Source organism: Coturnix japonica, chromosome 12 (genome assembly GCF_001577835.2).
Source record: "Coturnix japonica isolate 7356 chromosome 12, Coturnix japonica 2.1, whole genome shotgun sequence".
Lineage (NCBI taxonomy): Eukaryota > Metazoa > Chordata > Aves > Galliformes > Phasianidae > Coturnix > Coturnix japonica.
Window position 1 is genome coordinate 14,641,976 of NC_029527.1, and position 26,543 is coordinate 14,668,518.

General features: G+C 42.3%; 1 protein-coding gene across 12 annotated transcripts in view; it reads left to right on the forward strand.

Annotated features, from left to right (window-relative positions):
* CHL1 (cell adhesion molecule L1 like) overlaps positions 1 to 26,543 on the forward strand; it is a 106,256-nt gene that overhangs the window by 39,565 nt on the left and 40,148 nt on the right. For 11 of the 12 annotated variants that reach the window (XM_015875299.2, XM_032447232.1, XM_015875304.2 and 8 more), the window contains 3 exons: positions 18,235 to 18,423; positions 20,085 to 20,190; positions 20,881 to 21,071. In XM_015875299.2, coding sequence (XP_015730785.1) covers positions 18,333 to 18,423; positions 20,085 to 20,190; positions 20,881 to 21,071 — 388 coding nt within the window. In that variant the 5' untranslated portion in view covers positions 18,235 to 18,332. Of the gene's footprint in view, positions 1 to 12,524; positions 12,544 to 18,234; positions 18,424 to 20,084; positions 20,191 to 20,880; positions 21,072 to 26,543 lie in introns of those variants that run through there. The other variant, XM_015875300.2, reaches the window with a different exon arrangement.

Genomic DNA, 26,543 nt, shown 5'->3' on the forward strand with positions numbered 1-26,543 from the left:
CTTGTTTTAATGATCCTGGAAAATATTCCATTTTGCATGTTCTCGTACTATAAACGTGGCTTAATGAGTCTTTCAGCTTTCCTATCAGCTTAATACGCTGCTGACATTTCTCCATTTGGATAACAAGATGCAGTAGGATAAAATTATCTCTTAAATGCCCCATGCTGGCATATGTAGGTTTTCATATTAGCAGAGATATTTCTGTGCCATTAGATCAGTGTCTTCTCTTCATTTATCTGCAGAAGACCGGGTCAGGCCTATTGGAAGCAAGTACCCCCAAAAGACAAGGGAGGAATTCAGCAACTATAACTTTGATTTCTTTTTCTAAGAGGATTCACCTTATTTTCCACGAGCATTGTTGTGTTCAGGATTTTTTTGCACTGCTGCTTACAGAAAGCAAATTTGAAGCCTCCTTGATAGAATGACTGGCTTCTGCATTTGTAAGAAATAAATAATAATTCCTATTGGTTGGGAATGGTGACTGAATCCATGGGTTTCAGCCCCCTCACCATGAGCTGTGCACAGAGTCAATTAAATGTGTGCTTACAGGGGGAAATATGGGATTTTCTTATTCTTTCTCTAGGTTGCAAGCCCTGTGTGAATCAAAAGCCTGTGTGTGAAGCAAAAGGTGATTCCTTGTGTTGGTTGAGGGCAGAAAGAGCTCATGTGCATTCAAGCCACCACATTTGTGGTGTGGAAAGCTCAGCTTCATTTGTACAGTTGCTTCCTGTGGAAGGAGGGTAACCTGATGGACAATGTTTTTTCCCAAAGGGAAGGGCTTGAAGGATGCTTTTGGACTTCAGAAAGGTGATTTTATTTCATGTTTAATTCAGAAGTAAGATCTGAATATATTTATTTTATCCAGCTCTGTCAGAGTCCTCAGAAGCGTATGATAGACCTGTTTCCAGCCACAGGCTTCTTTCTCTATTGCAGTTGGAATGGTTTAGGAAAATAATAAGAAATTGCTGAATCTTATGGATTTTGGTGTAGAAGAATTTTGCCAGCGGAAGTTATCAAAGGTACAAACTTCTTAAGGGTGATCTGTTGCAGTGCAAACCAAGATGGCATTTCCACGTAAGAAGTGAACACAAGGCTTTATTTATCTTGCTTGCTTTCAAAGGCTTTCTAACTAGAAAGAAAGGACTCTTCAATTTTCCCAGTAGGGTCTGTTAGAAAGGGGAAAATTGGTTTGAAAGAATTGACTTCATTTTCTAGCCAAAGGCCAAACTGATCATGTATAAAAGTATCAGGTGTGTTCTGTGTATAGAGTAGTAGAAAAGTCTGTTCTGAAGCATGAGTGAACACTATAGCATTGTGATTTCTAGCTATGTAATTATAATTATGCTGCATTTAGTAAGTGTGAATACTTGTATTCCAGTGATTTGTTATCAGATTGGACGTAGAGCTTAATTTTGATTAAATACTGAAACTTTGTGTTTGAGAATTGCTCCGCATTTTGCGCCTCAAAGGCATAAAGTGGAAATGAAAAAAGCATGAGAAGATGAAGAAACAAACACCTCATTTGCAGGAAAATGTCTTTATTTTTCTTCCCTAATTTACCATAAAGGGGTGTGTGTGTATATATATATATATGTGTATGTATGTATGTGTGTATATTTATATATATATGATAATGGAAACAAATCCACTGCAAACCAGGGGTTCATTGCTCATATCATGGTCCTGTGGAAGCTTTTTCTTTTCTTTTTGGAATTGATTACTGTAAGACTGAGCTCAAATAGTAAGCATGATGTGTTAATGAAGCTACTGATATAATGCAGACTATTTCTAAGCAAAGAAATAAAAGATGTTTTTAGCAATAGGAGATGAAATGGAACCAAATTTATAAGAAAAGCTTCAGAATATTCTATACATCTGGCTAGAGCTAATATTGACTCTAAAGCATGTTACTGCAAATAATTTAGATTTTTAGGGATTAGTCATTGATGTAGTCTGCAGAAAATCCAATATAGAAAGCTTTAACTTTTCTACTGGCCCTCTTCAACTCCTTTATCTTTGGCCCCAGCAGCAGTTGTGTCTCTCTCCTGCACCAAAGCAGTTGTGCTCTCCAGGGACATCCTTGGCCAGTTTAGTCCATAATCCTCCATAATGTGCTCTCCAGAGGGCCTTGGTACTTAATGCTCTTGGTGAGTAACAGTATATGCAAAGTAGATCAGCACACACATCCTGCTGTGTAGAAAAATGACTGAAGTATGGTAGGGAATTGCTCTGCAGGAGAACTTTTGGCCGAACCCAACTTAGTAAAATTCTCATTATTAGAAACTTGGATTTGTCTTCACGCTTCCCTGCGCCTGTGGCCCTGGACACTGTAAAAGTTGGGGACTGAATTCCCTCTGGTCTATCTCCTTAATTAAAAGCAGCAGAATGATTCAGGAAAGAAAAGGACTGCATCAACAAGGACGTACTTGAGACTTGTAACCCATACCATGATTTTCTAGGGTCACTCTCCATATTTGTAAGCATTTCTTTGAGTGCTGGAGCAGCTCTGGTTCATGTGTGCATCTGGTCCAGCATTATGCATTACGTCCAGCAATCTTGCTTGTGTACCACACATATCATTAGGAATCACTACCCTACTTTCTCGTTTCATTACGGATGACAAAATAAAACATGAATAAGTTTTTTAATATGAGCTAAATTTAAATATTCATTATTTCTATGAATTGCATGTCAGAAAGCTTTTAATATGCTGTAAGTAAAAAATAATCATCTTCGCGTTGCTCATCACTCTCTTCGTGTCCCGCTTTAGTTTATGAGCACAAAGGTCATCCCAGTGTTGTTTCTGGTCCATTTAATTCCCTTGTGGTTTCTAGCTGTGCAACATGTCACTGTGTGTCTGGATGAATCTCTCTGTCCTTCATCCTTGAAAGCCAATTTTCTTGCAACTTTCTGTCCTAAATTCTCTTATTCATATTTGATTAATAACGTGTATTTTGTATTGTAAGCTGCAGAGAATGCTATATGCATGTTTGCAGCATGTTTCCATGCTGCCCTCCCACTTCTGCCCTAAATGCCATGGGAGTCCTTGTTGCCTTCCTTTGTCCATCTCCTCTGCGCTGCTAAGTGCAATGATCAGAAGATAAGTTTTATTTTAATAACCTTAATGCAGTTGGTTTCCCTGAGGCTGTGATACGCATGCTACAATCTTCTGGTTTTAAGCTATGTTGCACCTGGGTATATTCAAGTATGAAGTTTCTCATATCCAGGTTAAAGAGAATTCTGTTCTGATCTCCCTTGGAAAAAAACTGCACATTTTGCTTTATGTGCATTTAAATACTTTGCTGCCAAGAGGAGCAAATGTAAGTTTGTACTGTGAGCTGCAGTACAGCAGATGTTGGCCTTTAAAAGATGATTGCTTTTCTCTGATGGCTTGAAGTTTGTCCATATGCAGTGGCACATTGAAGGCACAGAGTATGAAAATTAAGCTGTCACTACTGATAATAGCCTGGGAATGAAAGGTATTTTCTTTTCATACAGTTGGACTTCCTCACAAGTCCAGTTTCTGACACAGATGAGATACAAATGCTAATTGCTCCATACTTGGTGACTTCGCTGCTCTGAGTAGGGCTATGGTGATTTCAGTGTGGTGAAAGAGAAGGAGCATAAATAGTTCTAGAGAGAAACTCCAGCACTTGATGAAATAATAATACAATCAATTAATAGATAATCAAGTATTAATAATTCAAGTGAGCTGGGGGATGAGTGTTGTTAATAATTAAACATTATTCTGATGGATTGAAATTAATCAAAGTATCACCTCTCTATCTGGAGGCACGTTAGTGATAACTCTGAGTCTACCCCCTGATGTAATGGATTTCTTTAACCCACTCCAACACTGGCTGTTGTTTTGTGACTCAAAAGATATGGAAAGCATTCCCTGTGTGTTACCTACATTTTTACAAACGTTCAAGGAGAAATATTTTCTCTCTGCAATGAAATCAATTCCTTTGGGATCTATTTATTTTTATTTCTTGGACGGTTCATATTTGGAGTGGCTTGTTCATATTTGGGAGCTGCTCTGTGCAAGAGAGTGAGGAGTGCCCTTTGCAGGGGGGCTGTGAGAGGTGTCAGGAGGGGTGAGATGCAAGGGAGCTGACCCAGTCACCTGAGCATTGCAGTCAGTATGGTTATTGCCAAAGAGGGAGAAGCCATGCAGATCCAGGAAGGAGCTGAAAGGCTTTGGCTGAACTAACCTGGGTTTTCTGAAGTAGCCTAAGCAGCAAATGGCATGTTGAGTTGGCTGAATGCAGTAATGCTTGAAGCGCTCTGGAGGTATAGTTGGTACGTGGTTACCAAAGGGTACAGGCACAAAACTACTCAAAGTAACCTTGGAATAATAGATAAAAGATAAGGAAGCAGCTTATTTTATAGTCTGGTTATAGTCTGGTCTCTTACAAATGCATTAATTTTCCAGGTAGTTCCAGCCTCCAAGATTCAGGCAGTGAATCTGTCTTGAGAACAGGATGAGATTCGTGAGGGGATCCAGAGACTTCCAGGCTTTTGCTTGCATTCAAATTCTGTTGCTTCCTGGCACTTGTTTGATACTGAGTTTTTCTGTAACTGGTATGTTATTTGCTAAAACTCACATTACCAATGTGTGCTGTTTACAAAACCCACAATGGTGCTCTCTAAATGTTCTGACCTCCAGAGCTCCGGCATCTGGAGCTGGGACCATCTTTGTGCAAGGTGTGACTCGGTACCAGCCAGGCACCAGGGCTGGAAGGAAGCCCAGGAGGAGACCAACAAGCCTGATGTTGCAGCAGATTGCTCACAGTGCAGTGATGTCAGTGATTGCTCTTCAATGATGTCAGTGATATCTCTTCAAGCTGGTTTGCTCTAAAATTACAGACAGGCACACGTGTGAACACCAGAGAGTGTTCCTAGAAAAGCTTCCTAGTTTTTTGTATCTTGAGTTTATAATGGGTTTACGTGGTAAAAATGTTAATGGAGTAATGTGGTATAAAAAAAAAGAAAATCAAGATTTGGATGAACAATATGAATAATTAGATTTAAATGATAATTAGATTAATAGAATCTCTTAATTACTTGTATCATTTACTTAACCTTCTCCGTTAGATGCAAAAGCATCTATAGACCAGAAAGTAAGTCCTCCTAGAAGGACTTGTTGGGATAATTAAGAGGCGGCAGATTGATCGCAGTGTGACAGAAAGGAGAGGAACAGGCAGTTTAAAAGCCCTGTGCTTGTGTTGCAGGAGGCTCTGCTAATCATAGAGATGTCTGGGAGAGATGAGAAGGTTGCAGCTCAGCAGCTCTCTCCTGTATATTGATTTTTCCAGGAAAGCTTCCTTTGGAGAGGGATGCTGAAGGAAATGGTGTGATTTCATTAAGAGCAGTGCTCCCATCTCAGCATGCCGTGACCTCTGTATCAGGAGAGGTGTATGTGAGAGCTCTTCCTACTCAACCACCCCAACTGTCCTTGTGTTGAGTGGTGTCACCTGGCCTCAGAAATACAGCTGATTGCAGGGGGGTGGAGATGAGCAGGGGTACACCAGGATGTTCTTGCGTTGCTGTTTTTGAAATCAAGTCTTGGTGATAACAAGCGAGATGAAGGTGTTTGCTCCTATAATCTTGTCCTCTTTTTCATGTTTGTGCATGTGTAGCTACATATATCTATGCATATCTACCCACACACATGTGCCTGAGGTGATGGTGAGCTCTGGGAGCTTGCGCATACATAGAATAGCTTCAGGTAGCCCACCTATCTGAAATCTTTGTGCCAAGTTTGATCATAAAAAATATCTCTTCAGTATCTATACAACGGGGGAGAACCCTGCTTGCTCCCTTGGGATTGTTTTGAGGGCAATTATACAAAGAGCTCACCAACAGTCTGTAAATGAGTGATGTGACCAGTGAGGGGAAGGGATAGGAATCTCTGGAAAAATGAATGTTTATCAAATATCTTACAGTTTTAGATTGTTTTTTCTTAATTTGCTGTCCTGAGTGGTTATTAGTTTTGTTTTTGAGGGTAGTGTAGGAGTCACAGTGAGCATTACATAGATGCGCCATGTAATGGTGCTGATTAACATTCACACGAGGTAGCTCAGAGGTGTGTGTATGTGGTGGTGGGGGGGGGGAAGACAGCTTGGCAAGTTTAATAAATGCTTTAATAAGTGGATCTGCTTCCTCACTGCGTGGGGAGAGTACACAAACCAAGAAGATAAAACCAAAAACCCACTCTGGGATTTTCAAATTACTGCTAGAGATTGTGCACTGAGATTGGATATGATATTAATGTGAATAGAGCATCTGAATCCCTTGAAATCCTGCTCTCAGTCTCATCCAGTGCCTGAAGGGCTTCTTCCCCTGGAGAGAGCTGTTTCTGGAGAGAACTGGGACCTTTGAGTCTGCATTGGGCTTTGGGGGCTCTCAGGGATTGGGCTCTTGAGTCATGTGGTTATAAATATGCTGAGCTGAGTAACAGGCTTAATACCAGGAGTGAAACAGGAATTGGAGGCTGTTCACTGCCTTCTGCAGAAGGCAAAGCTGTGCTGGTGGGTGGGAGCTGACATCTGATTTCCGAGGATCAGCCCCCGAGATGGACACAGAATTCACCTCCAGTCTGTGTGTCCTGCGATACATGGCCTGTTGTGGCTGTCTGTCTGCTGGGCATCAGTACCCTTCTGCATGGGTTTGTGCTGTGTGCCATGCTAGAATTATGGATAATAGAATATGAAGCAGCGGGGGTAGCAGGTGCATGCTATTTCTTGCTTTTGTGTGTGTGAAAATCCATTCTCTTTATTTATTTATTTATTTTCAGAGCAGGGTGCCTATTGCCTTTCTTCTTTTTTTTTTTTTTTCTCGTTACTGTAATGAGTTTTCTTGGCTCCCCATCCATCAGAAACCTCAACTTGATGATGTTGCTGGGAAACACAGTTAAAGGTTTAAATTATAAACTCACTTTGAGAAAATCAGCGATGCGTGATTAGTTGAAAGTTTTAAATATAATGGTTGTATTTTTTTGTTCGTGTACAGTAATGTCTTCTGTCAGCTGCGATGTGACTTTTAATACATATTAATAGACTTTGTTACAATATGGATTGTTTTTACGTCTTTTGCCAGACAGTCGTGGCATTAAGGTCTGCATGTTCTAAATTAGTCATTTGCTGAAGGAAACCAATACACAAATGATCAGGTCAGCTCTGTGCAGAGATGAAGTTCCAGTGCATTGCCCATACACCCAACATTCAACTTCAGATCTGTCAGCAGAATGAAATAAAGAAGGAGCTGGGTGCTGCTCCAGGATGCCCACCTCTGTGTGCTTGTTATGTTTCTCAGTGCTGGACCAACAAGGCAGGTTGTGCAGAAAATCCCTTTGGCAAACAGGAAAGGGCGCTCACCTCTGAGCTGAAGGCAGCAGCTGCTCAGGCATTTCATTGCAGAGCTCAAATACCCCCTTGTATGGATTGCTTGTAATCGCTTTGGTAACCTTTGGTGTTGCTGAGTAGCCTAGAAAGTAATATTTTAAAATAATAATTTAAAAAAAACCTGCATTTCTCCTTGAAATCTTTTGAGCTTTTCTCAATCATTAAGTTTTCAATAGCAGAGGCGGTAGCTCTTGGATTGTGCTTAATCACAATAATTATCAGCGCGCTTAATGAGCTCTGCAGTGCCATGGCTTTGGTAAAACATCTGCAGCTGGAGCAGTTCTGCTCACCTTCAGCTTCACTGTGTGCCAGGACACCCATTTTGAGTTTAGTCTCCATCACCTTTGCATGGGGATGGTCCTTTGAAACAGTTGGTCCACAGAGAAAGAAAAGTGGTGGTGATTTCATGTTCCAATCACAAGAGGTGGGAAAGCTGCTTCTTTTTACTCACTGGGGTTGTGTTTCTGTTAAGCAGAACCTCATTTTCCCAGCCCAGAGGCTCTGCAAACTGCCTTCTTGAAGAGAAGGTGGAAGCAAATTACGCTTGAGTTCTTCATAAGGAAATGTTCTGAGATAAGGTGAGATCTCATATTGGTGTGTGATAATTGCCCCATGTGCTGTGTCATTGTCATTGCAGGTGGAGCGGCGTTCCTCTGCAAAGGAGCCATTGCAGATGGGGTGATATATAACTGACAGCTTGTTAACTCTGTGATGTTATGAAATCTGGGCATGTAATTGCTACAAGTGTTTGCTTGACTTTGCCGCAGAGCCTGACTTTATACTGCAGAAGTTTGTACCTCATGAAGTTCTGTCGTAGCTATAAAATGCAAATTGTAGGATGCAAAACATTAGTGCAGGAAGTACAGATGAGACTAAATGCATTAAAAAATAAATCCTTTCTATGCTTTAGATTACAAGCATCCATTCCATGTCCTGCCGATGACATGCACTGTGGTAGCTGTTGGTTCCCCAGCTTGGGGGTAATTTCCCAGAGCTGATCGCTGCATTTTGGTGCTCCCAGCATGACTACGGGGAGAGCAGCAGGGAAGGGAGCACAGCTGACAGACACTTTAAGCCCTTATGTGGTTTGGGAGTAGTTTACACAGGGAGGGTGGAGGGTCCCGGGTACTGTAGGGAGCTGCATCACTGTTGGAAGACTGCAAGGGCTTTAGTATGACATTGGAGTCATGGGTTTAGAGTCAGCCCTGTGTTCTGCAAAGCCTTGGAGCAAAGGTGGTGTGCTGTCCTGGTGATGAAATGCAAGGATGTACTCCTGGCTTTTCATTGTGAAAGAGCTGCTTAGAGCAGCAAACTTCAATGGTTGGTTTTGGAGTGAGGGTGAAACCGTCATGCAAGCACTGGAGCTGAGCGCTTGATGTGTGTGCTTCACCTGCAGCTCTTTTGGAATGCTGAGCTGGCACGTCAAGGACTTGGGTTAAACCCAGCCTGCTTTGCACAGGGATATCTTGAAGCACTGGTCCTATCTATGCATCCCTCAGCTCTAGAAACACAGGAGCCAGACTCTGTGCCAAGCTGGGTATTCTCTGTGTGCTTTCTGTTGCCCTGAGAAATGGAGCTGGAGATAACAGGCAGCGTCTGGGTGGGTCCTCCTGGCTGCAGCCCCAGAGCTGATGGAGCAGGCAGGGAGAGCTGCTCCCAAACATCTGGGGTGCCCAAACTTGTCCTGGATTAGACAAGCTTCAAGTATTTAGGGAAAATGCTGATTCTTTGAGTGTGGAAGCAGCAGTCCTTGTGCCCCACAGGACTGCTTTAAACGTAATTTAAGGTAAGCAACTACAGAATGCATTAGCTCTGAAGGAGGAAACTCATTTGTTCTCGCTTTGAGGTTTCCAGCCCAACATTTGGAGATAGGAATCTGTCCCTTAGAATCAATTCTTTTGTTTGTTTGCATTTATTTGCCTGCTGCCAGTGGACTGTGCTTTACTGAAGAATGAATTAGCGGAGAAGGGAGGGATTTCAGGCATTGCCTTTTTCTGTTTCTCTCGGGAAACACTGAATTGCAGATATTTGGAAACATTTTTAAACATTATCTATATATTTATCATCGTAATACTACACCTCATCCTATCAAGGTTTTCTTGTCTGGTTCTAATCGCAGCCCTGCTTTGCTTTACCAATCTCTTACACTAGCTGGGAAGGTTGGAAAAGAGATTTGGTGCACACAAGCACAATTCATTGTGTTTCCTATAGAGACAGAAGGTCAGGTTTGTTTATTTGTTGGTTTGTGCCTGTGGAGGTGATGTCAGCCAGGAGTATGTCTCCTGACCTCAGAGCACACAGTCTGGTAGAGATCAGAGTCCTCCCGTGCACCTGCACTGATGCAAATGAGCCACTTGCACCATGCTGTATTTTGCAATGGTTCTCATTTCGTCTGTGTGTATTTTATATGTATAAATAAATATAGGTGACGTTTGCTTGGTGCTGTTAGTATCTCTGCAATAAATTTGCACTGTGTAGAGACACTGGGAGAGATCAGATCAAGCAGTCTGGATCCTCCCCCATGGGCATCGTGCTTTCCATGCTGTTCTCCCATTGCTGCAGCTGCTGTCAGCACTACAGCATCTCCCATTGCCTGCGTGGTGCTCCAGGACCCTGTGCTGCTTTCATTCCCTCCCCAGTGCATTCAGATCCATCAGTGTGAGTTCTCCCTGCCCTGTCTGTCTCTGCCCAGCACCGACCTGAGCTCATCTGCATCCTTGCTGCTCTGACAGCATCAGTGCTCTCCCAGGAGCTGTTCCCTCTCTCATCTACATCTGACAGCAGCTGCTTTATGGCCCCACATGGCTGTACCATGCTTGTTGGTTGTCTGCTCCAATTTCCTCGTGTACTCTTCCTGCTGCTTCCCAAAATCTCTCTCTCTCCATCTCCTTTTCAATATCCAAGTCTTATGTTGATCTGTACAGTTCTGCAGCTCTGCACCCTTTCAGCTCCAACACTCTCTCATGTCTGCATGCAGGAGGGCTATGAGCATCCATGCTCAACGAGGATTTAATTATTATGCTTTTTCCTGTTCTATTTCAGGCGTCAAATAGCGTCAGATGAATGAATGGGGGTTCACACCAAGTTGACTCCACTGTTTCAAGTCTGAGTCATGCATGGACCACGCAGGGATGAGTCAGGACAGCTCTGCTCTGTGACCCCATGCCACCAGCTGCCTTTTTCCCCCCAGGCACATTCAGCCCTGGTGGTATGTGTTCAGCCCTATGCAGTGTTCTCAAGATGCTCTTCTGGGAGTGCATATGGGAGGGGAAATCCATCATGCTGTGCTCCTGGCTGAGGGCATACAGCATCCCATGGTGCTACTGCAGCTGGTTGTGCCCAGGGTCCTGCTCTGCTGGCTAAGGAGAAATTCCAAGTGTCTGAGAAAGCTGCTTGAAATTCAGATTTCTCAAGAGTTCTTTTATTCATGTTGTGATACCCATCTCAATTCCCATCCTGTATGCAGACCTCAGTTGCTGTTGTGGTCTGGCATCGCTTACCTGGTCAGCTAAATATTTGCAGTTACAGATGAGAGAGAGAATAGAAGGGAAAAAAAAAATCACGTTATCACTTTGTGAAGCACTCTGTCAATTTTCCATGCCATAGAAGAGAGATGCCATAGTCTGTAGTTATTACTGAAGTCTAATTATGTAAATGACATAATTTAATAATGATTATTAAATCCAAGCAAGTTTTATTTCTTTTCCTTAATATTGATGGCTCTCTTTGATAGCAGATGACAAGGTGCTTATCATAAAATTAATTTTCATGGAGACGCTGCATCATTTGGAATGCTTCAGGCGTGGGACTGAGGGTCTCTCAGCTGACCTGTTATCTCTGCAGGAGTAAACGTTGTCCAGGAGGACAGCAGGAAGGGGAGAGAAAACTTACACAGCAGCAAATATTTAATTAGAAGAGCTGCTTGGGCTGCCTGGTTGTGGCAGCTGCTTAAACACAGATCTGGGCTTTAAATAACTTCAGCTAAATAAAAGGAGAAGGAGGAGGGAAAAGCTCAAAGGGCATGGGCTGTAATTGCAAAAGCAGTTTTTGGTTTCCCATTGCAGTGCCTTTACCAGCCATTAGTGCCTTTTTGCAGTTTGGGGTATCCATGAGCTATGGGAATATGACTGCAGCAGTGTGTCACCTGCAGCTCCTGCTGGACCTAATGAGGAAGGCCCCCACTGGCTGTTCTGCAGAGTGGAATAAAGCAGAATGGGGTAGCTGGAAGATTTGTTGCTCTCCTGGGTTTGCTGACCAAATAAGAGCAGCAGCTCAGCTCTGGGGTTTCCTGTGCTCCAGGGACATGCATAGGCTCAGAGAGAGCTGTGAGGGAGCACGAAGAAGGCAGGAGGCAGGTCAGAGGCATTGCAAACCATAGTGCTTGGCTTTTTAATAGGTGACTCTTCTTTGCAGCTTTTTGAGCTGTTCTGTGATCAGCATTTCTATGGTGCATAACGGGATGTGAGTTATGGACGAGGATGGCAGAGTAATGAGGTGGATCTGTCCATGCGTGCCATACAAATGAGATGAAAAACAACGTGACCGCCAGAATATGTGATTTCTTCATTTTTCTAAAGAAAAAGGGCAACATGTGGTGCTATAGAGGCTCCATGCAAAGTGTATGGCACAGTTTTCATGTGCACAATGTGGAAAGCGCTTTTTCCCAATGCGCATGTAATTGATTAGTACACGATGTCTGCAGACAGGCTGGTGAGCAAGAAGTCACACTTGTTCTGAAGAATATTGTGTTATGGGCAGAATGGGTAATGAAGGCCACAATTTTACGAGGCTGATGCTGAGCATTAAGATTCTCTTTCCAATTTTATGCAACTTAACAGAATTCAAGCAGAATTTTCCCATCCGAATGGATGCTTATTGATGTACTTTGATTTCCAGCAAGATGGAGGAGGATACAGGAATACAGAAAGGAGATTTGTTTTAGCTTCTGCTTAGTTTGCCTTTAAGAGTACTAGCTGTTTACTGCTGTTTGTAGGGGTAGTTTGCTTGCAGTTATACCATTTTTCCCCATTCATGTTGTCAGCATGCTTTGAGCACAGGGAACCCTCAAGCAAACCCAGCCCTGCGCTGTGAAATCCTGCTGAGCTGTGGCCAGCACTGGTGGGAGCTGGGCATCAAGGTGAGGCTCCTCCAGGACATATTGCTTCACTGTAAGGTGAATCATGAGAAAGCTCATGACTTTCCTATTGTTTTCTGCTTTGAAACACCAAGAATGAGCTTACAAAAGAAGAAAGTGCCTTTGCTGCGCAAGTTGCTTTTGCACTCAGGAGGATCTGCATCACCTCCACTCAAGGAGGCTGTCACTAGCAGTCTCATCTGAAAACAAACTGCAACCTGCTTTCATTCCCTTGGTGCCTGGTTGACGTGCTGTCCTTTCCAGTCATTCAGCCCCACTGCTACTGTACTTTGTTTTGTGCTTCATGCTTGACCTATGAGCTGAAATGCTAATTGCTGATGAAAATTTCAATTAATATAAAGCTAGTTTCAGCCAGAAATATGGGCAACTCGTCTAGGAGGCGGCATATGTCAAGTGGAAAGATACAAATGACAAAAGCCTCTGAGAGTAGTTGAATTTTTAGCTGGCTGTTGTATTTGTCCCTCCTGTACTGCCTCAACTGCTGGGGCTGGGATGGTCTCTCTGATTCCAGTGGTTAATGAGAACTGAGTGAATGTGTGGCCTTGCCTTTAAGAAAGGTGATGCAGTGTGTGCAGGGTGTGGATTGTGGTTACATCTGTAAACCTGTGCATGTACATAGCCAAGCACCTTATTTTTTCACTTCTTGATACATGCGTTATGTAAATTATGTTGTATAATACAGTGGAGAAATATAATATGAAATTGCAGTAGCGTATTTTTAATTCTGCTTTAACTTGAGATAACATAAAGCCTTGCTAATTAAATCACGGTAGATCTCTCAGAAGTTTGCAAAGCACTTAGAGCAATTTATGTTGCAGGATGGGGTTTGTACTGCTCAAGTAGACCATCATAAATCCAGATTGGAAAAAAAATGAAAGAAAAGATTGCTACAACAGGAGAACAAGGAGCAGGCAGGAAGAAACGGAGCGTGAAGGCTTGGACTGGTTCCCACTCAGAGAAGGACCAAGTCTGTGCCAGGAACTGCCATGATGTCCCTGCAGGCTGAATTTGTGCCCTGTCAGGTCCCTGTCCAGCTCTGCCTCTCTTGGTCCCTCAGCTCATAACTGTTAATTTTCTGTATTTTCTTGGTTCTAAGTGCCTAAAATAATGAGGGCCATTTTGCAGCCCACAAGAGGAATGTTTTTATGGAGGCCCATAAAAGTCTGTGTTGCATGTCCTGGTTGCTGATGTTAGAGGGTGGGAAGACGTGAGCACGAGGCAGTGATTTTGGCAGACAGCCCCAGTGGCAGCCAGAGCTCACATTCTTAGATACCTCTAAGAAGGAAGGCTTCATGCTGGCAAGCAGCTACTAACAAGCAGGTCATGTGTACTGATCAGAAGCCCTGTTTCTGTGGTCTCCAGACACTCTGTGTGTGTATAACATGTGCAAGGCCTTAAGAAAGATGATGCTGGTACCCTGTGATGCAGTAGTATGGTGTTCCAGCAGCGAGATGCACAGAACAGACTAAATCAGGCCTGCCAAATGCTGGGTCCTTACACAGAGAGAGTGATGGCCAAGAGACAACGTTAAGTACTCCCAGAGCTTGTAAATGGCTTGAGAATATGATGGTGTGATGTACTGAGATTTCAGGGTTGCATTTTAGGATTTTGCTGTATGTAGCTGGGAGCAGATAGGGAATGTGTGCAGAACTAGACTGCTGGTGCTGCTGTGTTTCCCCACGGGCAGGCAGCAGGGCAGGAGATGCACATGTCCTTCCCAACCCGTGGAGCTTGCAAACAGAAATGTCATACATTGAGTTTCCACATAATTAGCCAATGGATGAAGTGTGGGTCACAGCTGTGGGCAGTACACCTTGCCTTGGGGACAGGCAGCAGCAGTACTGGTGTCTGCCTGCCTGGTTGTGACATCATGTCTGTTGGCCTTCTCCTCCTGCGAACCAGGCGAGGCTGGGGCTCCCTGAACCCTTATTTGTTTCTGAAAGTCTCATCTCATGGCAATTAGTTATGCTACTTACACCGGTTATTGGATCAGCCATCTTACTGCTGCTTGCACCACAGGAGTACCTCTCACAGCCTTGTGCATGTATTTCTTTATCCTTTATATGCAATCTATCACATTTCAAGTGGTAGTTTTGTGTTTTGAGAGATTGAAAGACCTAAAGATCACAAAACTGTTAAGGCACAATTGTTAAAGCCAGGTCCAAAATACATTGACAGAATCCTTGGCAAGGTGCACGGTGCATAGGACCATCTCACTAAGCCTCCTGGGAGCGAGGCTGCATCGTGTCTGTGTGCTGCAGCCTCATACCCACTTGGGAAACTTTTCTTTGCAGAAGGAAGGGCGCCTTTCTGATTTGGATGATTACTTTAATCATCTCCAGCATTTGCATACGGACTGCTTTCCGGAGGAAGGAGCAAGTTCCAAAAGTAGGTGATCGGGATGGAGTCAAGTGAAGGTTATCTACTCAATGCTGTGTACACTGAGATTTCTCCTAAAAAGCTTTTTGACAAGCTATGCGTGGCATCAACACTCAGAGTAAAACAATGGGTCCCTGTGAGTGTTCCTTCTCACCTTTTCCAGATGTAAATGACCACAGGTGGTGGATCTTTGTCTTTATTTTTGGTGCTGTTTTATCATCTTTTTAGGGGAGAAAAACAGACAACAGCTTCCTAAATGCTGCAGCTGCAGCATTACATTTAAGGCCTCACTGGCATAAATATCAACTTTTCTTAGCTAATTAGTGAAGCAGTGAGGTGTTCCTGCCCAGGGCGTGGAGAATGCAGAATTTTTCTCTTCTGACCACTGGGATTTAAGTGGTGCTGCGGGTGATGGAAGGTGGCATTTCCAAACCGGTGGGAGGTCGTAAAGGAAATCAGGAGGTAGAGGAGGTGCTGGCACTGAGCTGTGCTCTATCAGCTCTGGAGAAGCAGTGCTGAGGAAGCTGAGCGTGGAGCAGGAGCAGAGTGCTTCCCTTTGTCCAGACCTGGGATTCTTTTTCTTCTGTGATTGGATCTAAAAGTGAGACTGCTTAATTAAACTTCTGTGCTGTACAGTCACTTACCTTGCAACATGTGATCTAATTAAATAACCAATTTTTCATTTCACCAGGAAAGATTTTTATTTTCCAGAGTTTTGTTTTGCTGTTGTGTCACTGGGGCCACCCTAAAGGCTGAGACTTCTAATTACCAACAGCTTTTATTTAACAATCTTGAAATATATGTGTTACTGAGAAATTAAATCTGGTTCTAGCTAATGAAAAGGTCAGCTCAGAATCGCAGCAATATGAAGCTGTGGGAATTCAGTACTTTCATTTACATTTGTGCCTTACAGAATTTATACAGGAGCCAAATCTTGCGTAGCTTGAGAGAACCGAATAGCTGAGATTGATTCCGTATTTAATAGCACGATGGAATTTCTCCTGGAAGCAGTAGGTCTCTAATCTGGGATTTTTGGCTGTCGTTCTGCTACTGTTGATGAGCAATTTTAATGCAGTAATTACATGCAGGGAAAACTGTTCACATGGTTTATGAGGAAAGAAGAAATGACAATTTTTTTTCCCCTGTTGAGCCGTCCAATGTTTGTATAGCATGTTTTGGAAGCTGGGGTATACAAAGAAATAATCTGGAACTGCATTGCTCCTTGGAAATGCTGATATTTTGAAAGATTTGCTCACTGTAAGTAATAGGCAGCTCATTAAACAAACAAATGGTCTGTCCATAGAGCAATCAGTATTTACTATTAACCAAACAGCACAGTAAATCATGAATTGCAGGTAGGGAACTGCAGATAAGTATTTGTGGTGAATTCAAATTAGTTGGCTTAAGCTTGAGGCTGTGATAAGAGAGGAATGGGGGTGGATGGGGAAAAAGAGAAAGGAAGAGAAGGGATCCTAAGTGTACCATTCACTGTGGCATTCCAGATCATTGTGCCAAGGAAAAGCTTTCTGTCGTCTTTGCCACCCAGGTGCAAGGGATGCTTTGGACATCTCCTAAGGAGAGCAGAGGAGAGCTTGGGATTCCTGGGGGAAACAACAGGTATCCAAAGTGAGCTGTGGGGCTGCTCCCAATTCCCTGCTGAGCTCTGGTTTTTACCAGGGTCAAGATTCTGCAGGTTTTTATCTGACACACACTGGGCCCCAGGAGAGCGCTGTGCTTTGGCACTGCTGAGACCGAAACCTGCCCTTTGCTGCCAAGTTCTTGTGCAGCCACCTCAATTATTGCTCCAAATTACTTCAGCAGCTAAATTGTTCGTTTGCTGGGATCTGGCATGAGATGAGAAATTTTGGTTTGGAGTTGAATCGTTGTAGAAGTGAAACATTGCACTGCTTAGAGTTTGGATGGGTGGGAGAGCCTGGGGAATGTCTGAACCTGCACTGTGACTGTGTGGCTGGGGAGTTTGCTGCCAGAGCATCCATGTAAGTGTGGACGGAGGCTGTGCAGCCTCCCTGTATTGGCACCTGGGACATGAAATAAGGATTCTAGTAGCCTGAGCTGTGGAAAGGCCTTTTGCTTGCAGGTTGGGGCCAGAAGGAGTCCAGATGAGCTGATTATCTCTTGCATAAAACCAGTGTACTGCTGCTGGTTGCTGATGTGCAGTCAGAGGGTCCCCACCCCCATTTCCCTCTGTGCTGTCCCTTCCTACTGAGCATGGCACTGAGCAGGTCAGCCAGCATCTTCCACAAGGGAGAGTTCAGTGCCTAAGACATCTGTTTGACATCTGGTTTTTAGCCTCATTTCTGCACTGATGAGGCTTATGGGATTATCATGTCTGTCTCTTGTCCCCTCACTGGCCAATTTCAATCTTAAATCAGGGATTTTGGTCTCGAGGACATTGATTTCCAGGAGGGTTTCATGATTTGAGTGAGTGAAGGTTCTCAGCAGCGGACACTGTTCCTGCAAAACAATCCTGAGATCTGAAGTCTAAATGTCTCCAGGTGGATGTGCTGTAAGTGCTGTGTTAGCTGATAAGCAGCACGAAAAGTACCTTACACTTGTTAATCTTTCACTGATATTTGCAAGTGGTGCTGATGACTGAAATCCTTCATACACCCACACTTGTAGAGGCCTCTCCTTTACTCCCCTGTGAGTGGCACTTAAGCTCTCATTAGCACAGATTTTTCCTCCTTTTGGCTGGCGCCTGACGTTTTTACCTTGTAATGCAGAGCTGAGGATGTGTAATGGAATGTGTAAAACCCAAGTGCAGTAGTTCTGGGATAATGGGGTAGAAGGCCCATATTTCGTGCTCTGCTCCTTATTAATGAACTAAATTGGACTAAATGTCCTTTTTTATGTTTTTTTAAGACATAAATAAAAGATAAAAAGATGTATGAGATTTATGAGTAAGGCCATTAATGTACTAAATTACCAAATTTCTCTCATTAGCTCTGTTACATTACGTTCCAACTTACACGGTTCTCATTAGAAAAACTTATGAACTGGAATAATTACAAATATGGTATATTTTAAGCTATTCCTGCTTTAATTGTGAAGCAAAAAATAATTATGCTTTTGTGTTGTAATTGATTTTTTACTTTTTGTATGGATTTTTCTTTAGAGGTTTAACCTTGTTCAAGCCAGGAGATGGAGAGAGGAGAGGAAACGATACCTTTGTGCAATTTAGCTGCAAATCCTGAAGCACTGTTTTAATTTAGTAACCTCATTGGAGCCAAGTTAATACAACACACTAATATGGCTGTTTCTTCTCCTTATTAGACTCCCGGTTTCCTGTCCTACATCTGATTTGAATTGATGCTGAGAGGAAGCATAAGGTATATCTCATTCTGTTTGGAGTCCTTGTTTACAGAAGAGCGATGGAGATGCTATTAAGCACAAAGAGGATCACCATATGCCTGTTTTCCTTTGTGCTAAGTTTGGCAGCAGCTATTGAAATACCGTTATCAGGTGAGTTGTAGCTATTTACTGAACACTTTGCTGTTTTGTTTTGGCATGTTTGCTTTTATTTATTTTCTCTCCCCTTTTTCCCTTCCCCCAAAGATAAAAGTATTAAATCCTACTTTCAGTTGTTTTGTTTTGAATTTAATTCTGCCAGAACATGGCCTTTGGGAAATTAAGAAGTGATAAAAACGTGAGGCACTTTGTTTAGACTTGTATGGATGCAGCAGTAAACTTGTCTAATATCATCTACCTGATGTTCAAGATCCAAAACGCTGCTTAGCTCTGAGGGCTCAGATCTGTCCTTCACATAGATCCCTTATTTTGGCTCTGAATCTCCCTGAAGCTTCTTTGATGTACATGAAACTGTATTTATTTGTTTCCAACCTGCTGTCTCGCCTGGAGAATGAGCAGGTGTATGTCTCGGGACGCACATTAATCCTCAGAGAAGAATTTCCTATGCCTCACACCCCACCCTGGGGATCTCAAGGTCTATCAGTTCAGCTGGGATGTTCAAACTGTCTGTTCTATGTGGTTGGTGTGCATTCATTATGTGTGAAATTTGAGATGAGGCCAATGTGGGACAACCCAGTGATGGCCAGTGGACTCCACTGCGTGGGTGACCAACAAGATTACACAGTGCAGTTTGCTTTCTGGGGATGAAACAAAACAAAATTCAACTATATTGGGGTTTCAGTGAATTATCCTGATGGACAAAGTTCTGTAGGGTCTCAGCAGGCTTTTGAGTGCAGCAGATTTGGAGCAGGACATTGGTTGGCATTGTGGGTATCTGCTGTGAACAGCACTGGTTGCAGAGGAGAAGGTGATTAAGCAGGATTTTAGCATATTTTCCTGCAGCAACCTGAACTCGTTTATCAGTGAAGGGGATGGAAGTAACTCCCAGGGCTTAAGAACGACTTGTGCTATGCAGAAGCAGAGCTGGGACTGCAAAGTGCAGGCCAAACTGTCTGGGCAACCACTGCCTTTAAGTACCTACACAGGGGAGTCATCCAGCCCTTAATTTGCTTTAATGAAGGTCTTTATGCTTTAATAAAAAGGAATTATGTCTGATCAGTGAAGCTGGTGGGCCTGGAATTGCTTAGCTTTGAGACCATATGGTATGGTATCGTACCTTGGTTTGCTTCAGCTTTGAGCTTCCTGTACTTAGAAGAGAAACCAAAGATGTTAATTTTCTTTCTGTCTGCTTATAAGGATGTGATGATCCTGTTGTCCCCAGCTACATGGCAGGGCATATCTTTCCTTCTGTGGCTTTGTTACACTGATATTTGCAATGCTTTCAATTCCCTTAGGAAATAAGCAAATAGTGAAAAATCATTGTGTGTTTGTGTGCCTGCTTGTGGCATTTCTGTCCTGGAGGGTGCATTTTCATCTTTGCAGCCAATGGTTTTCCCCATAATTTTACCCAGAATTAAGACAGAAGTTTGTGACTTTGTGTATATTTCAGTCAGTGAATCTATAGACATGTACAGATTTGGGGAGTAAAGTGTTGTTGATGTCAGGAGGGTGATAATAATCATCCTTTATTTAAGGCAAGCCTCACAGTTTGCAGCAGTGAGGTAATCCTGACATTGTCTTGTTGAAAGAAAGGCCTTGAGCTGAGCACAGTTATGCTTGAAAGAGGATTTAATCTGCTGTCTCTTTCTGTTCAGTTGCACAGCTTCCAACCATCACGGAGCAATCTGAAACCCAGGTTGCCTACCCTTTTGACGAGAACTTTACAATTAAATGTGAAGCCAGTGGAAACCCGCAGCCCACGTAAGTACTGCTTTCATCTGGAGAAGCGAGCAAAAATGGAGTTTACTTCTATCCTTTGCCAAACATTGTTCCTTTTTTGAGGAGGAAAGGAATAGCAGGTGTTGAGGAACCTGCTCAGAATTGTAAGGCGATGTTAAGCTTTGTGTTTCCGTTTAAACCATTCAGCTTCTGCTGTTTGAAATCCTTTGCTCTCTTTGCGAATAGATAGCATCGTGTCTTTTTCTCACTGGGGGAGGTTTCATTTCTGAGTAGAGCCTGCTCATGTTGCTCATGTTCTCCTGGGTTCTGTGGTGGTACCTCTTGTAGAGCTCGTATAGATTCCTGCCATGAGTCCCAGCTGTCTTGCAAATGCAGTTTTTTGTTATTATTGCTTTGGAGACCTATAATTCCTTCCGGTATGTGGCTCTTCCTTTCACAGGTGGCACCTCTCATTTATTGTCTTTTTGTTAAGTACTCTGTTCTTATTCCACGTCACATTCAGTTGTCCAAAAGTGAATTGTCCAATAGCAGACACACCCAATAGCTAGCACAAATTATAGCAGCATGGTGTTAATTTTACTGTCCACCTTCTTTTATGTTATCTTGTTTTTCTTTTGGTTCAATATTGCAGTATTGGAACCATGATTTGGGCTGTTTTTTGCACTCCCTATACTGTGGCCATTCCTTTGTAACCGTTGTTTTATTTTTCAGTTTCAACTGGACAAAGGATGGAAAACCATTTGATCTGTTATCTGATCCCAGGATAATCACACGTAACAACTCTGGGACATTCGTGATTCAGAACCATGGAATTATCGCTAGTTTTCAAGGGAAATATCGTTGCTATGCATCCAATGTGCTGGGAACTGCCATGTCAAAAGAAATTGATCTCATAGTTCCAAGTAAGAGCTTTTGCTTCTCTTTCATTATCCTTCATGTAAAAATAACAACTTTGGAAATTGGGAGGGACTGGTTATAGAAATATTGTCTGTTGTGGGCGGTGTGGTGTTTGTACGTCAGTGGATGCCTGAAGGAAAACTTTGTAGCCTCTGAACTGATTTTATTTCATTCCAATTTCTGAGACCAGAAATCTGAACAGCAAAATCTGAGTGCAGGTATTCAGTCCACACCATTCATCTTACAGGTTTCCAAGTGATACTCCTCACCGTCTTTACTTAATACAAAAACAATGGGGTAAATCACACATCTGTTTTTCCAGCTAAATTAGTTTGGAAAACATTTATTGTTTACTTCTGCTTTCTGAACTACAGTTTGCCTCGAGAGGTTGGGCTAGTGGATAAATTAATATAAATTTTCCAATAACCACCCCAGGAGAACTGAATGTTCATAAAACCCATCAGGATTCTTTTCTGATTTGTATTTGCTTAAAGCCTCTGCTTTCTCTTGTGATGCTTTCACTTCTAATACTTTGCTCTTTCTGTGAGGAAGAAAACAGAACTGTTGATGATAATTCCTGCATGATCAAATTCTCTGCCTAATCTGGACAGAAATAATTGGTTTGTGAGCGGATACCAGCACGTCATTAACATATTAAAATATTTGGAGAGGGGAAACAAATGGCAGAAAGGAAGGGAGGGGGAGTGGAGGAAAGATAGTCTTGATTCCATGAGTCTTGATTCTTAATTCTAATACAAGAGAAAGGGAAAACTTTCTAAACATTTATTGGAAGATAAATGCTACTTAGAGTCAGAAGACTCTTAAGTCTCATACATAAGACATATTCCAGCCTGGTTACCATGACTGAGTGCCCAGAAACGGGGAAGACAGTATGGTCTCCATCGCAGAACATGGAATGTGAAGGCGGGGAGGATGGGAGAAACAGCAGTTTATTGTTATGAAACAGTAAGCAGTGCAAGTGTTTGGAAACTCAAGGGGCAGTGATCCAATCAACCGTAAATTTGTTAGCCTGGTGTCAGTAGCACTCAGGGTTTGGTATAAATACTTACAGGAAGAATATTAAAGTTCTGGAGTCGAATGGAGAATGAGCTCAAGACTGTAGTTATGAAAATTATTGATGATAGAAATGAGTATTTCTGTCGTTAGCACAGGGGGAAAATTAGGTGGCTTTCAGGACTGGGCTTGTAGAGATGGATGAAATTTACTGGTAAAGCTTGAGGCCATCTAGGTGGGCATTGGCCAGGACAGTGTTCCTAAAATGGTTTCATATCAAGAAGTCTGAGAACTTGTAGTTTGAGAGTAAGAGGAAGAGAGGCAATATTGGTCATAAATTCAGCATAGGAAAGCAGAAAATTAGAAGAGGAAAATTTGAGGACCCTCTGTATGAGAGTAGGACATTTACTTTAATTCATATACTTCTGCCTCTGTTACTTTCATCTAACTGTATAAAATAGATGCTGCCAATTAAATCAGGATTCAGGGAGCACAGAAGACACCTTTCATTTTCTGAAGCGCTGGATAGTCTACAGCTCTGCTCAAATGAAAGAGATCTGCTGGTGCACAGAACTGCTGTAAATTAGGCAATCAGACACAGAAGAGTTTGGGATAAATTACCTCTATTCACGCACAAGTTTTGAAGCAGTGACTGGTACATATGAGATCACTACATGCATTCATGATAATGATGCAGAGGTGGCAGTGCTTTGCCAGCTGTATTCAAGTAAAATGTAAGCTGCTTGGCAAGTCACTGTCCCAGTGAAGTAAAGAAGAAAACAGCAAGACAGACCAGGGTGGGTTTTCTATTCATAAATTAAATTTCCATTGTATAGAAGTATAATGCCAGGTCTGTAAGGAAAGCAAGGTTGCTGCTGAAAAGGAGAACAAAAGAGTGTTTACTCAGAGTAGTCATTCCAGGAAAGCATTAGCAATGTCAGGAGGAATGATCGTTAAATGTCACTTACATAATGAAAATACCCCACCTCCTCTATATGTGATGACATTAAGGAGGGACAGGAAGAATTGCCTCTCGGAATAATCTGCATTTTTGTATCATTTACGAAGTCTAGATTCTTACAAGATACAAGCAAAATGAAGATGGATGTAGTGGTAAGAACGCAGACCTCAGTTCCTTTCCTCCTGTATTCAGGGAATCTATTGCTCGAACTACTGAGTAGGCCCAGTGCCAGATGAAGGAGAAGAAGCAGGGTTTAAACTTCTTTAATTAACTGTAGTGTAAAAGACTCTTCGTGGCAAACAGTTAAAATTTATGTTCAGTATTTCTAAAGCCTTTGCTCTAAAAGACCAAAGATCTGAGGATGGAAACATAGCCTAGACATAAAATTGTCTCCTTGAGAGACAATTGTTTCTTTGAGCGTGAGGGGGCTGACATCCCCGGACTTCCTGACAGTCAGACTTCCTAACTTCTTCAATGTAATGAAGCAATTAAAAAAAAAAAAAAAACCATTACAAAAGCAGATAACATCTCATGAACAGTTCAAAGGTTGCATTGGAAATTACATGTTTAACTACTGCATTTACAGCGTGGACTAGAATAGCAGTTGATACACTGAGCTGAGTACAGGAGGCTGCTCTAGCTGTACTCACATGGTTGGTGATTTTAAGTGATCTTTAAGATTCTTTGACATGTTGTGCTGTACATGTGTACAACAAATTGCTTAGCTGCTAATCAAAGCATCTGATGAGCTGGGAATTTCAGAATTTTATTGATTGCTATATTGCTAAATTTCTGTGTACAGCTTAACTTGAATTCACATTTTATATTTGCTTTTCATGTCCCTACTGCGTTTCCTGAGCAGATAAGTAGAAGGGACAGACCCAGTCTCTGTTCTGAATTTCTCTCAGCCAGCCTAATTGTAATTGGTATTTCAGCCTAATCTCGTGTACAGTTAGATCATTAAACTTTGAGTCACCCCGGGGATTAAAGAGAGGCTCGCTCCTTATACAGATTACTCTGGAAACTGATAATCTTCCATTTCCATGGTTTATACACTGCCACAGCATTGTGTTTTTGAGTGCTGTCCATCATTCAAGATACAGCCTTAGCAGGAAATAATACTTTGGCAATGAAGTCTTTCCCAATACTGTTTTGAGAGCTTCATATATCAATGCAGGGTTTTAGAAGATGTTTCCATAACTGATGTGAGGTGTGCAGTTTGTAATCTTCCCTGTGGCTATTTCACACCTTGATTGCCTGTGAGTGGTCCAAATCCCACCTCTCCCCCACCATGGATTTGTGAATCGTAGCACTTGGAGCTATGCTGGATTCTCTGGCCTCTCTCATTATGTCTGCAGTGGGGAATCACATGTAGAGCTGATATGATAGTTTTAGTGGTATCGCTGCAAGAAGATCAATTGGTTGTGAATTTTACAGTGTCCATGTGCTGCATTGATAACTCCATCCCGTGTCACTTTGGCAACACAACTAATCATCTGCAGTACTTTCTAGCTTAATTTGGTTGTGATAGTTTCTGAGGTCAGCCACAAATCAGTAGTGATTGATTCTGGAACATTCACTTATTAAAACAGAGAAGCAGCACAGGGGGAAAAAAAAACAACACCGGGCATTTCTTCCATGTATGTACTGAAAACTTATGTGCAAGAGCCAAAGCCTAATGTGATATTAGCTTCTGAGCCTTAATAAATCTCCTTTCAGAAGCAATCATTTTTCTAGGCTTTGAGACCGATGGGGCACCAGCAAGTAAATATATTTGTCAGGAATTTGTTATGAAAATTGAATTTTCCTCTCTTGCAAAACTTGAAGGGTTCAAAGTACTCCCAGTTATGCATTGAGGGAGCATCGAAGTTCTGAACAAAGTGAAATGGAACAGTGTAGACAACCCCAGGAGCCTCAAACACCTCATTGTTCAAATACATTTTAAAGTTATACAAGACATTGGGGTTCACAGTGCTGCTTCCCCCTGTGGGGACTAAAAGTGGACATCTGGACCTGTGCTGAAAGGAATGTCTGCACTGCCAGCTATTGACTCCAAGATGGTGATTTTTCACTGTTTCCTGGTGGGAATTTATATCTTTTTATATAATTAGGTAATTATTGGCTACAGAAGCTGATTGGAAAGGCCAGTGATTATGGCACCCAACTGGGGTATTGGAGACCCAGATTTTATTGTTGTGCCAAATGAGGCAGAAAATGGGTTTGAACAAAAGTTTCCCATGCCTTAGATGAGCAGTCTCACTATTGGTCTATTTGCTGACCTCCCGATTTTGTTGACTTAGTAAGAAATCCCTTATCCTTCACCTGATCTTAGCTTTATTGAGTGATGTGCTTTTGGGAAAAGTAAGCAAGCTTTAGGTCAACAAATTGGCTTTTCCCCACTGGGAAATGTTTTCCCTCTCTAGCAGTCAGTAGATGCACTTTCCAGGGCTTGAAGTGTATTGATTATTGAATGTATTGGATTTAACATACAGTTTCTTACTTGAAATGCCACCTACAGAGTGGGTGATGCTCATTAGATCCATGTTGTCCTCCCTAATAATGTCTGTTTGTATTAATTACACTTTCGGAGATTAAAAAATAAAGAATCTATGACCAATTTGTGCTCAGGCAATCAGCACTGTATTGTTTGCTTCTTTTTGTGTTCACTAATACTACAGTGAATGCAAACTCTCTAGTATTTCTCAGCCTTCTTTTCAGTTTGAATTCTGCTATGTGACACTGCAACTGTCTTGCAGTGCCCCTGGACTGCTGACATATTAAATTGTTTATTTGCTACCAGAGTGCCTTCTCATGCCTTGAACACCAGGATGGCAGTACTTGCTGTGCCAGTCTGGCTCTGCACAGCCAGGATGCTTTCATTCCATAGCTATTTAATTGCTGTTAATTTTAATGTTTAATGAAGTTGCCTGAACTGAAACTTCCATGAGTTTGAACTTGCCTGAAATCAGAAGAGTGTCCGCCCTGAAACTGTCTTAGTTAAATTCATTTAAGGAGTGGTTACATTTTGCAGACTAATTTCTTTATAGTAATCTCTGAGCTTCGGTCTTCCAGTGCTTGCTTTGGGGTGGGTTCCAGCCCAGCTCGACTTCCTCTCTACTTGGATATGCTCCAGTTGCATTTTAGGCTGCTGATACTGTCCAGGTTGATGATCTCTGCCAAGCATCGTTCAGGCTTTAAACAGTCTGCTGACTCCCTTGGCGATTAATCCAAGTTCTTGATCTATTAATTATTTAATATATATATTTAAGTCCAAATAATGCTTAACTTGAGCACCTCTGGTGTGTTCCCTTGTGCCAAGCCTGTCACTGCATCCTGAAGGACAAGCTTGCTGAGAAACCCTGCAGATCAGCACAGCAGAGGTTTTACACCTGAGGGCATGTGAAAGCAATATTGTCTTTACATAACACTTCTGCTTCATCTCATTCCGAAGATGGATGAGTTGGGGTGACTCCAAGCACAAGGCAGAATAGCTGTCTGATGT